The following is a 12872-nucleotide window of genomic DNA, read 5'->3' as shown; positions in this document are numbered from 1 at the left end:
GTGTTGCTGCACTTATTCAGGCTTGGTGCTCTTTGGAATGAGACAGCTGGGGGCTCACTGCCAGTTTATAACTCTGAGAGCCATTTACAGATATACCAGTTGTGTGTAGGGGATGGAGGCACCCAGCCAATGTCTGCTGCTCCCATATCAGACTTTAGGGTGACTGCCAGCACCCTAAGAACCCCAAACTCTGCTCTCTGTGTCTGTTCTCTGTCTGCACCATCTTCCCTTTGCACAGACCCTTGGATGACATCCTTTGTTTTTCAGATGGTAGGAGAAGAGCTGCTTCAGAACATTAAAAATAGGAATGGTCCTGTATCCAGAAACAATTGGCTAGCAATTTAGTTCCCATGGCAACATATTGCCAGGCTATTGACACTCTGTCAAATCCAGGTGTTGCCTCAGGATATTGCTACACTGATAGCCCTGCTCACATAACAACATGTGTGTGCTTGTATGCATATTTTAAGAATGCTTCCAAAAATCTCACTTGATTTTCTTGCTAGATTTCTTCTTTCTGAAGTGGTACCAGTGCATTAGGAATTACCCCTTGTTCTTTTAATTTTAATTAAAAAAACCTGAAGCTTGTAATGTTCTTGTGCAGAAGCTGTCTCATACCATTGTTCCATCTAGCTTAGCATCATCTACACTGACTAGCAGCAACATTCCCAGGATTTGGAGATGCCATCGGAGATTGAACCTGGGACCTTCTGCATGCAAGGCAGATGGTCTTCCACTGAGCTATGTCCCTCCATTTGAGCTCCCCCTCACTGCCTTGCCATAGGCTTTAAGAAAATATTGCAAGGTTGCAGTCTCAATGGGATTGTGTGCACAAGTGCTTAAAATTCTATTTTGTGTGGAGTTTATGCAAGTCCACAGGGATGTATGTGCGCACATCAGTAAAACACATGCAAGAAATGCACAGTCACACCAGGTTTGCTTCTTTGCAGTGTTTTGGTGGCTCAGTGCAGACTTGTGTGATGTTACTATAACATAGAGCAATGAGAAATGCACATTGGACTGTTTTTCTCCAATTATGGAATTAATTTTAGGACATCTCCAACTTAAATCAGAATCCAGGTGGACTGGAAGGCTGAGCAGAGTCATCTCACTGGCTCTGCTCAGAAAGGAGGGGAAGGGGTCTGTCTGCTCCATTGCTAGAAAAGTCAAAGAGAAGAACTAAAAGCAAATCAAAGAGGGAGCTCTTAGTCTCTGTTTCTATATGTTGGGAGGGGGTGCATGCTCCTAGGTGTGCTTGGTCCCCAAACCGACCACTGCAGCCCTTGGGGCCTGCAAAGGTTTGTCTACCCTTGCTCTTGCAGGCCAGCAAAGTGTTTTAATTCTAATCTGAACTGCATCTCACCACTTCCTCCCTCTAAGGTTGTGGTGAGTTTTCATTCAGAGAAGTACTGTCAGTGTCAGCTCAGAGTGAATATTGCTGCAGATGTTGACAAGTATTGTTGGTGTGTTCATTGGTTGAAGGCCACGAAAGGACACATGGGCAACTAGAGACCCCAGGACCCCAATGTAGCCTCAATGGCTTCCACAGGAACCTAGGAACTTGCCTTCTATAAATTCATCTGGTTCAGTATTGTCTGCCGTAACTGCCAACAGCACCCCAGGGTTGCACATCATGCTTGGAAATGCCATGGGACGAACCTGGGGCCTTCTGCACATAGAAAAGATGCTCTACCACTGAGTTATAGTCCTTTCCATTTGGATCTTGACATAACCTGTGGGGAAGAACCATAGCTCAGTGGGAGAGCCCTTGCAAGCAGAAGGTCCCAGGTTCAGTGCTTTTTTCCTTTAAAAAATGTTTAGGGGTACTCTCATTTTCCTACTCATATTGAAATACTGCCCCTCAATGTGGCCAAACTTAGATTCACAAAATGTTTAGGGGTATGCGTAGCCCTGCGTCCCCCCAGGAAAAAAAGCACTGCCCAGGTTCAATCCCCAACATCATCCGGGTAGAACTAGGAGAGGCCCCTGCCTGAAACTCTGTAGAGTCATTGCCATCCACAGTAGACAATGCTGAGATAGATGAGCCATCTCTGTCTAAATAGGCTTCCTATGTCTCTGTGTCCTTGTGCATAGTCCCGATCCCAAGCAAATGTAACTCTAGCACCAGCGTTCAGGAAGCCATAGAAAGCTTGCGGTGATATGTTACTGTTTGGGGTGGGGGCTGCCTAACTGGGGAGGGGGCAGTCACATAGATTTGTTAACAATGTTCTCTCTATATACCCCTTTCCTGCCGCAAAGTCCAAGTGTTCTAACTTTGCATTTCCTAATCCCTACCCTTGATAAATCACTCTCTCCATTTATTTATTTATTTACTTACTTACTTACTTACTTACTCGCTCGCTCGCTAGATTCTAGGTTGGAAACCTCCAACCAAATTTCCTGGGCAGCTATTTTGCCCATCTTTGCCTTTGGGGGGAAGTTAGCATATAAGTTATCATAGAATCATAGAGTTGGAAGGCACCATGAGGATCATTTAGTCCAACCCCCTGCAATGCAGGAATCTGCATCTGTCCCATACAGGGATCGAACCTGCAACCGTGGCTTTATCAGCACCATGCTCTAACCAGCTGAGCTGGCATTGTGGCGTCAATGCATCTTGTCCCTACTGCTGGCGCATGAAAATGCTTGGGCAGTGAAGTGGGATGCTGGCCTCCACCAGGTCACCATGGCTTTGCAAAGTTAAACAGGTAATTCCCAACCTGTCTGTGGGCCGAAAGCGCCCCCCCCCCAAAAGAGGAGGAACCTATTCCCAGACTCTGCCTTTCCGCCTCCAGCCCATCAACCACCATTGGGGTATGTGGTTAATCCTGCCCTGTGTGTACATTGGGTGCAGCCAAATTCTGTTGCAGCATTTCCTGTGCTCAGAGGAGGAGGCCCACCGTGACTGTGGTAGAGATGAATGCAAAATTCTATTCAATTCACATTTAAAGGCCAGCTGACCTAATCTGAACTTTCTGAAATGAGATGTGAACTGAAAGGCAGCCATCCTTTGAAATTCGCATTTTGCCGAATTTTGCTGTTTATTTTCTCTTTACGTTTATATCCCACCTTTCCTCCAAGGAGCCCAAGGTGTGACATACATAGTTCTCTTCCTCCCTATGTTATCTTCACAAGAGCCCTATGAGATAGGTTAGACTAAGAGTGAGTGACTAGCCCAGGTTCACCCAGCAAGCTTCATGGCTGAGTGGGGTTTTGAACCCTAGTGCCTTTGTCCAACACTCTAACCACTTCACCACACTGGCTCCGGGGAATATAGTTCTTCAGCCAAGTAATGTGTACAAAAAGGCACACACTAGTGTATAATGTCCACATAAATGCCCATACAGGTGAAAATAACAAACAAAATGCATTGTTCTAGTTACAGGTAGGTAGCCGTGTTGGTCTGCTGTAGTCAAAACAAAATAAATTAATTTTTTTTAAAAAAAAATCCTTTCAGTAGCACCTTAGAGACCAACTAAGTTTGTTATTGGTATGCGCATGCACACGAAAGCTCATACCAATAACAAACTTTGTTGGTCTCTAGGGTGCTACTGGAAGGATTTTTTTTTTGTATTTTGTTTTAAAATGCATTGTATGAGGTAAGCTTGCTTGCAAAAGTGTGTACATTAGACCAGACTGCAAAAATGTGTTTATTAGGACATATGCACACTAAAATGCTGATTAACTTCTGTGAATTTTTTTTTTTAATCGGCAAATTGCTGTGGAAATGTGGAAAAGTAAACAGGGTGGTGCATCATGTTTTGCCACCTGAGGCGAAATGGGAAGGTGCTGCTAACCTTGCTGCGTCCCTTACCTGAGTCACATGGCAGTGCCTGTGAAGTGGCAATGGCAGGTTCTGGCGATATCTTGCCGGAAGCTTCCACCACTGCTGCCACCACTTCTCTGTCACTGCCGGGGGTGGGCGGGACGCTCTTGGGGGCACTGCCTCGGTATACCTCATGGGTGGCCCAGCCCTGAAAGTAAATTTTAAGATTGGAAGAATTGGAAACTTAGAGAACAAAATTGACAGATTTGCCCAACTCTCACCTGGGATAGCTTCTTTCCAAACAGAAATCACACAAAGAAACACTTGTTTTCAGAAAAGGAGCTGAGTAAAGAAAGGAGGGGTCTGACCTGAGGGAGAAAGGAAGCCTAATGGAGCCCTTACGAGCATGTTTTGGTTAACTATCAAGCCATTTCCTGATAGCAGGAGGCAGGGTGTTAATTATAGGAAATGGATCTCATTCAGGGCAAGTTACTTTAAAAGGGACTGTCAAGATTGCAAGCATGCATTTTACTCAAAGTCAGTTTCCTGTTAAGCTACTGAAGAGTTTGGGGTGATGATCTAATTTCACTGCATTCAGGGCCGTCTTACCCATAGGCCGTAGTGGTTCAGGGCGCCGGGCTCTCAGGGGCACCAGGCCGGGAGTCTGGGGCCCAAGAGTTGGAGTCTGGGGAAGCAGCCGTGGCAGCGGTCGATGGCCGGGGGAGAACAGGGGAGCCCCAGGCCCCCTGAGGCCTCGCTGCCCCACGCTCTGCCAAAAACGGTGCCTGGCGAGACCGAGCACGAGGCCAGAGGCGGGTGTTCCCGGCGCCTTCCTCTGCCACGTTTGCCCTGGCTGGGCCTGGCCTTGGTGCTGATGGTGGCCTTGCTGGCTGCGAAGTACTATCGGGACTTGGAGGTGGCCCAGCTGCAGATACCGGCGGAGGGAGCCTCACCGCGGGGGACGGAGAAATCTTTGCAAGGCGTCTGTGGTGAGGGATGCTGGAAGTCGGGGCTTCTTGGGGGGCAGCAAAGGGGAGAATGAGCGGGGTCGGGACTGGTCTCGTGTGGCTGAGAAGTTGGCGGGCAAAAAAAGGCATTTCAGGGGTGCCTTTTGTTTTGCATTTGGGGAGCCTTTTTGTTTTGCAATCTGTGTATAGTGCAGCCCCGGAGCTGCCCGTTCAGAAAGGAAGCCTCGTGACTTCCAAGTAAAGTGTGTATCGCATTGCAACTTCACAGTGCCCTCCTCTCCCAAGTCCCACGTGGGATTTTTCAGCGGGATAAACCAGTGAATAGGCTGGTAGCCTGAGGTTTGCAATCGTCCGTGTGCTTGGGAGCAAGTCCGCTTGAATCCCACGGGGCACACTTCTGCGTAGACATGTATTCGCTTGCAATGTAAATATACCTTGCGAAGCATTTAATGAATGTAGGCAATTAACAGCCACAGGGATGGGATCGCCGTCGTTGCGCATCTTCCGTAACACTAGTCATCCAATGAAGCACAATGGTGGGAGATTCATAGACACAAATTTACTCACCACGTACAATCCAGATGTTGTTGAACTACAACTCCCACCAACCCAAGCCATCAGATATGGGGGCTGGTAGGAGCTGATGGGAATTGTACTCCAGCAACATAATATGGGGTGCACCACAATATCTGCCCCTGCAGTACATAGTTAAACTATGAGATTTGTTGCCACAAGATGTGATGGTGGCTACAGGCTTGGATTATGTTAACAGGGTGTGTGTGACATGTTCATGAAAGGTCTGTTGTGGCTATTAGCTACAATATAACAGCTACCTAGAAACCTCTGTGTTTGTCTGAATGCCAGTTGCATTGTCTTGTCATGGTTGTGGGCTTCCTAGAGTATCTGGTGTGTGATGCAGAACTAGATTTAAGTATTTCCAAGTGGGAAGTGCCAGGCGCTGCCCAGGAATTTGAGGAAAACAAAAGTCCTTTGGAGGTTTTTAAGCAGGGGTTGGATGGCCATCTGTCATGGATGCTTTAGTTGAGATTCCTGCATTGCAGAGGGTTGGACTAGATGACTCTTGGGGTCCCTTCCAACTCCACAGTTCTATGATCTCCAGTGCCAGAGGCAGCATGCCTCTGAGACTGTGTGCGCACCATACTTCAAAGCACATTTAAAGTGTGCACGCACTACAAGAATCCTGGAGACTGAAGGATGCTTGAAAATGCAGTTCTGATGTGTGGGGGTGTGTGCTTCAGAAGTGCTTTAAATGTTTGGTGTGTATGCAGCCAGAATATGAGTTACTGGGGAATGACAGTGAGAGGGCTATGGTGCTCATGTCCTGCACAAGGGCTTCCCATAAACATCTGGGATGGCCACTGTAGGAACTGAATGCTTGACTAGATGGGCTCTTAGTCTGATGCTGCAGAGCTCTTCCTGAGTGAGGATATCCTATAATTCTTCTTGACATATAAGCATTGTTTTTAGGTGAACAGGGAAACATTACTGGTGGTTCTTTTCCTCAATACTGTGAATGAGGTACACCACGAGGAGCCTGGCTTCGCTCAGTTGCAGACGCAGATGCCTCAGGCTGGTTTGTTGCCCAGGCGGATCTTTGCACCCCGGCGCCGCATATGCTTAAGACAGCCCTGACTGCATTCACTTCCTCCTTGTTAGAATGAAAAGTGTGGACATTCATTCCACTTTGCTTGCTTCCCCATTTCCAGCCTCAGGATGGCTGCAGCGGGCAAGGATTGGCATGGAGCAGGTTATGGCTACATGAGCACCCTGCTTTTCTCATTAGGGACTCATGGTGGCATTAATGGTTCTCTTCTAGTTTATCCCCACAACAACCCTGTGAGGTAGGCTAGGCTGAGAGATAAGTCAAGGTCACCCAGTGAGCTTCATGGCCGAGAAGGGGTTTCAACCCAGGTCTTTGAGCTCTTAGTCTGACAGCTCTAATCAACACATTTCACTGGCTCACGTGGCTGCCAAGATTTGGTTTCTTCTTTTTCTCCCCAGTATTTTTTCACTTGCTCACCCCAAAAATGGTCACAGATCCAGACTTAGAAAATTCTCTACCCTTTGTCAAACACAAAACTTTTAATAATAAGAATAAGAATAAGAATAAGAATACCTAGCTGTTGCTGCTTTCAAACTTAACACTTCTCATCATTGCAATCCTACCAACAACCTTGTAAGGTAGTACAATTACCGGTATTATCCCCATTTTTTGCACAGGGAGGGTGCAACCTGTGCAGGCTGTGGTCTGTACTTTGAGAGTGAATGCAATCAAGCAGACCAGCTAAACCACCCCTCCTTCCTCTTTACTGCCCCTGCCACCAGAGTAGACACAGAAGGGGGGGGGCGGTGGCAAAGAAGCTTGACCCTCTCCGCCCAGCCCAGTCCCCTGATGGAGATGCAAATCTCCTGCTTTCCAGTCTTCCACTTGATCAGTTGATGATGAGCAGGGAGGGAGGTGATGACCTCCCCTCCTCACTGATTTGCACAGCTCAGCTGGAGAAAGGGGTTGTGTGTGCTGTGTATGTGTGTGAGAGAGACAGAAAGTGGTTTGTGTGACCACACCAACTTTGGGCCATGTCCACCCCAGAAGGCTGGCTATGGGTGGATGATGCTGTCCCCCCCAAAAAAAAAAATTGTTAGCCACCCCTAACTTTAGGAGTCACAATAATTTCTGAAGAGGTGTTCTAAAAAATAAATGAACCTAACCATCTTTTCTCCTCCCTTAGGGGATTCCAGCCGAATAGTTTCCTCATTCCAACGAAAGGGGGTTCAGAATTACGACACTTTTCTCCTGAGCAAAGATGGGGCAACTCTCTATGTGGGAGCCAGAGATGCTATCCTTGCTCTTGACATCAGCAGCCCTGCCTCCATGAGGCTGAAGGGTGAGGTGAGTGGGAAATGGGGCTTTGGGATAAGACCAGCTAGAGGAAAATGAGGGGGTGGGTCTTGCGTGGCGTTCTGGTGATGACAGGCCTTCTGCCCCCTCTTGCATAGCTACCACCTCATCTCTTTAGAAAGCAGAACCCCCAGGAGGGTTGCGATTTCTTTGAGTCCCAAAGAAATACCCACAAGGAGAAGCAAGGATAGGCACCAATTCCCCTTCTCATTTCCTCAAGAGTAGACCAACCAGTGTGACTGACTTTTGCCCGGCAAAGCCTGCCGTTATAAGATCATGAACCAAAGCGTCCTAGGCTCATGAGGGGGGAAGAATGCTCTTTGAGTTTAGCTGCAAGAACGAATTTCCTAGAATTTCTTTAGACTCAGATAGAAAATAAGAGACAAGAGTACAAAGGTGAAAGCAGAACAGTACGTCAAAAACAAAAGAAGCAGTTCAAGCCAGGTCTACCTAAACTGTTTCGGTTCCTTACAGGCAGGTTTCTGGACACCTCAAGAACAGGAATCTTATGTGGGGGTTGCGTTCCGGGAATCGTGCCAAAAGGCAAAACTGCGTATAGTCAAGATACAGGGTTCAATGGCGGGTGGGATTGCCAAAGTCTTTTTGCCCCCCTGCCCCTTGCTACCACCTTCTTAATTCCTTTTTTTTTTTTTGCCAAGCATGTAAAGCTGAATTTGCACAAATTAAGTGCATGTAAGTTGAGAGCTTACTGTGTAGAATAATAATTAAAAAAATTACTTGTACCCCACCCATCTCAATGAGTTGCCCCAGCCACTCTGGGCTGCTTTCAATAGAGTATAAAAGAACCCACCCAAATATCAGATGTTAAAAGATTCCTGATACTGGACTGTCTTCAGATGTCTATGGAAGGTCATATAATGATTTATCTCTTTGACATCTGATGGGAGGGTGTTCCACAGGGCAGGCACCACTACCGAGAAGGCCCTCTGCCTGGTTCCCTGTAGCTTTGCTTCTCACCGTGAGGGAACCGCCAGAAGGCCCTCGGAGCTGGACCTCATTGTCTGGGTTGAACGATGGGGGGTGGAGGCACTCTGCACTGATGGTCCAACGCATTGAAGACCACAGGATTATATAACAACAGCCCTCTCTTAAAAGTTGCCAACCCAGGTCCTGTTTAACCAGCAGAATTAGCCAGCTGATAACCTTAACCAAAATAATGTCCAGGGGCCAGAGACTGGTGCCTGTAAGGTGGGAATAACCACAACATTATCTCAATTCGTGGATAGGACTTCTCTGTTTACAGATAGGAAGACTCAAGAATCTTAAAAGGGGCAGACTGGGGACAGCAGAAATGTGCCACAACTGGCACTTTTCCAAATGTTGTGGTGCCGTTTCTCTAAGTGGGCATAAAGAAGCATGTATTGGGACGGAGAGTGGAGGGGAAATAACATGCAAAAAATGTATTATATTAGAGGAAACGGCATACTGCAATTTGCTTATCAGCCCTACAATGCTGACAAATATCACGAAGGCATAAAAAAACCGCAATGGGATATGCAAATGTGGAGAATTGAATTTTAGACTGGAAAAATGAGAAACTCAGAGAAATTATTATTATTATTATTATTATTATTATTATTAATTATCACCATCATCATCTAAAGTATTTCCCTTTTCCTGTGATAGATACTGTGGGGCCCCACAGCCACAAAAAAGGATGAGTGCGTCTTCAAGAAGAAAAGCAATGAGGTAAGATATGTCTATGTCTATGTCTATGTCTATGTCTATGTCTATGTGTGAAGCTTTATTTCCTTGCTTAGGAATTATAGCTTTGAGTGTATGTATGTCTATGCGCAGCAGATATAAAAGCAGACCCTGAGTGGGGTGGGGGTTGAATCAGGGCCAGTGGCCATGGTGCTGACGAAGGGGGAGCTTAACTCTTTCCTCCTGCATTTGGCTGGTTTCGGTCCCTATCTCCACTCCAAAACTGACCCATGGGGTGAGGGTGGGGGTAAGATATAGCAAACTCAGCTGTGCAAGAAGCAGCAGCATAAAAACCAGGGGTGGTTCTGCTTGCAGGTCTCCTGTGCCATGTCTAGTGTGCCCTCAAATTGGTATTTTCTGTGGGGCCAGGGGAGGGAGGAACAAGTCAGTCCAGACGTATACTTAACACACCCTAAAATGGCTTTAGGATTGTGAGATCTACTCTGGGTGGGTGGGGGGATGAGGGGATTACTTGCTCTCTCAAATCCATTAACTGGTGCCAGGTGTAAACCATGTACATTGACAGTTAAGAGAATTTTGAGCCCAGGAGTTTGTTTTGAGTGCTAGAACTGAATAGAGCTCACAGTCAATAAACACACACACACAGAGAGAGAGAGAGCCATTGCTGGTCTGCTTGTTCTGTCCCCCACCCCATTTCTTCATTCCAACAGTATAATTTAAGGGGTGAGTGGGGGTCTTTGTTCCTGCCATTGTTAAACTGTTGAGTATCATAAATCCTTGCCCATGTATTTCAAATCACCCAGGGCACTTGTCAAAGCAGAATTATGCACAAGTGTCGCTCCCCCTGGTGGATAGTTTATTCATTTGCTTATTGGAGAATTTATAGCTTTTCTTTGGACAAGAGAGACCCTCAAGGAGCAGTAATGAAAAACAAACAGACAGTCTTGACTGTAAGCTGATTAAACAAATGAGAGAGAGAGAGAGAGAGAGAGAGAGAGAGAGAGAGAGAAGGGGGGGCAGCAACCTCCCATACTTGAAACTAAAAGCCAAAGTTTGTCTGGATAAATAGAAAATAGAAAATAAAAAATCTGTATCTGAAGAAGTGTGCATGCACACGAAAGCTCATACCAAGAACAAACTTAGTTGGTCTCTAAGGTGCTACTGGAAGGAATTTTGTTTGTTTGTTTGTTTGTTTGTTTTGACTATGGCAGACCAACACGGCTACCTACCTGTAACTGGATAAAAAGAAGTTTGGGGTCTATATAAAGCTCTTGAATCTGTCAAACCTGAGCAGGTAATTCGTGCCATAACTGTTATGAGCCACCACCAAAAGAGCCTCTTCTGGAGTGCCTACCAAGCCTAACTGATGGTGGGGCTTTGCTAGATTTTGAAGAGCAGGATGCTGCCTCTGTGTCATTGTGTCATGGCCCCTGAGCTTGCACGGCCTCTTGAGCCAGGTGAGACTCATTGGAAGAGGAAGAGTTACCCCAGGAAAGCAGCTGTAAGAAGGGCCCATAGCCCCAGAGACAGAGCACATGCTTCCCATGCAGGGGAACTGCAGGCTCCATGTTTTAAGGAAACAAATAATGCAGGTGTTACCTCTTAACCACTTCAAAAACCCATTTGAATTGCAAGCGGAAAAGGGGCTTCTTTCTCATGCATTCTGTACACTGTAGGACACAGTTGTGCGTTTCGACAACCTCCCGGTGGAAACTTCCTCCGGGATGCAAATTTAAATAGGAGCTGAATCTTGATTTCCCCTCTTCATCTCCGCAGACAGAGTGTTTCAATTTCATCCGTGTCCTGGTGCAGCTGAACGACACACACCTTTATGCCTGCGGGACGTACGCTTTCAGCCCCACCTGCACTTACGTTGTAAGTTCCTGGGGCATAGAAGGAAGGGGGCGGGCTTCACCAGGCTAGCAACTAATCAAGGGGTAGCCAAGGTGGTGCCCTCTGCCAGTTGTTGGACTCCAGCTCACATCATCCCCAACCACTGGCTATGCTGGATGGGACTGATGGGACTTGTGGTCGCAACATCTGCAGAGTGCCACATTGGCTAGTCCTGGACTGTTGAAAACCTCTGCATCCTTTGTGATGTTGCATCTAATCTCCAGGGAAGCACCCCTTGGATTTCCAGACTGCTATGCTGCACCCCTGAACTATAACTACCTCGAGAGGCCCAGTGGATGCCTTGTACCACCTCCCCACTCCTGAAACTGGAGCAGCCTAGTAACTAAGAGGCTGAGGCAGAAGACCAGGGATCCTGGTTTGAATCTTGCTTTGCCATGAAGTCGCTAGATGAACCATAGGCAAGCTGTTCTTGCACACATCTCAACTCCCCCATCTGCAGTATGAAGAGAACAATAAAAGCTTGGTTGATTCTCAGAGCTTAGTTTTACCATTTTCCAAACTAAGAGCCTCATCCAGACCCAAAAAGTTTGAGGTTTTCTACAATCAAGCAGTATGCATAGTGTGTGTGTGTGTGGGTGGGTGGGTGGGTGGGTGGGATGCTGACCTTTAAAACCCTACACGGCCTCGGCTCAGTATACCTGAAGGAGCATCTCCACCGCCACCATTCAGCCCGAACACTGAGGTCCAGCTCCGAGGGCCTTCTGGCGGTTCCTTCATTGCGAGAAGTGAGGTTACAGGGAACCAGGCAGAGGGCCTTCTTGGTAGTGGCACCTGCTCTGTGGAACGCCCTTCCATCAGATATCAAGGACATAAACAACTATCTGACTTTTAGAAGACATCTGAAGGCAGCCCTGTTTAGGGAAGTTTTTAATTTTTGGTGTTTTATTGTGTTTTTAATATTCTATTGGGAGACACCCAGAGTGGCTGGGGAAACCCAGCCAGATGGGCGGGGTAGAAATAATAAATGATCATGTTACTGAACATCTGTGAACTAGTCAAGCATTCCTTCTTGACCTAACCTAACCCCCAAAGGTGTTTGGAGGATCAGAACAAAGCAAGGGATACGCATAAGGCACCCAGAGCATCCTGGAGGAAAAGAAGACCCATGCCCAAAATGCAATAGATACAATTATGCAAAAAAGAATTATGCAAAACTGTATTAGGAAGAAAAGGCATTTCCCAAATTGTGCAGCAAATAGGGATGCTTGCTTTCTGAAGGAAGCTTTCCAATATATTCTTTTTTCCTTCTTTCCCCCTTTTCTTTCCCTGGCTTGCTAGGACCTGGATAATTTTACCCTGGCGACTGATGCAAATGGCAAACCTCTCCTCCTAGAAGGGAAGGGCATTTGCCCCTTTGACCCTCAACATCAGAATACAGCAATCGTAGTCGGTGAGCCCTTCTAACACCCCAAAATCATTGCCTGTCCCCCTCTCCTGCCCCAAGACACATTACTGAAGGCTCTAATCCAGCCTTCCCCTCCAGATGCTTTGGACTACAACTCCCATCAGCCCCTGCCAGCTGGCAATAGAGGCCTGTGCTGTGCCCAGACCCATGCTGGTGCCTTTCCCAGGGATGTGCACTGGAGATGAGATGCCCATTCTGAGGTTTAACTGTTAT

General features: G+C 46.9%; 1 protein-coding gene across 4 annotated transcripts in view; it reads left to right on the top strand.

Annotated features, from left to right (window-relative positions):
- Positions 1 to 12872, top strand: part of SEMA4A (semaphorin 4A) — a 57495-nt gene that overhangs the window by 33264 nt on the left and 11359 nt on the right. For all 4 annotated transcript variants that reach the window (XM_033174180.1, XM_033174183.1, XM_033174182.1 and 1 more), the window contains 4 exons: positions 7485 to 7645; positions 9302 to 9364; positions 11117 to 11215; positions 12533 to 12644. In XM_033174180.1, the coding sequence (XP_033030071.1) occupies positions 7485 to 7645; positions 9302 to 9364; positions 11117 to 11215; positions 12533 to 12644 (435 nt within the window). The remainder of the gene's footprint in view (positions 1 to 7484; positions 7646 to 9301; positions 9365 to 11116; positions 11216 to 12532; positions 12645 to 12872) is intronic.

The sequence above is a fragment of the Lacerta agilis genome, chromosome 17, assembly GCF_009819535.1.
Source record: "Lacerta agilis isolate rLacAgi1 chromosome 17, rLacAgi1.pri, whole genome shotgun sequence".
In the NCBI taxonomy this organism is placed as follows: domain Eukaryota; kingdom Metazoa; phylum Chordata; class Lepidosauria; order Squamata; family Lacertidae; genus Lacerta; species Lacerta agilis.
This window is presented reverse-complemented; position numbering and strand designations above follow the sequence as displayed.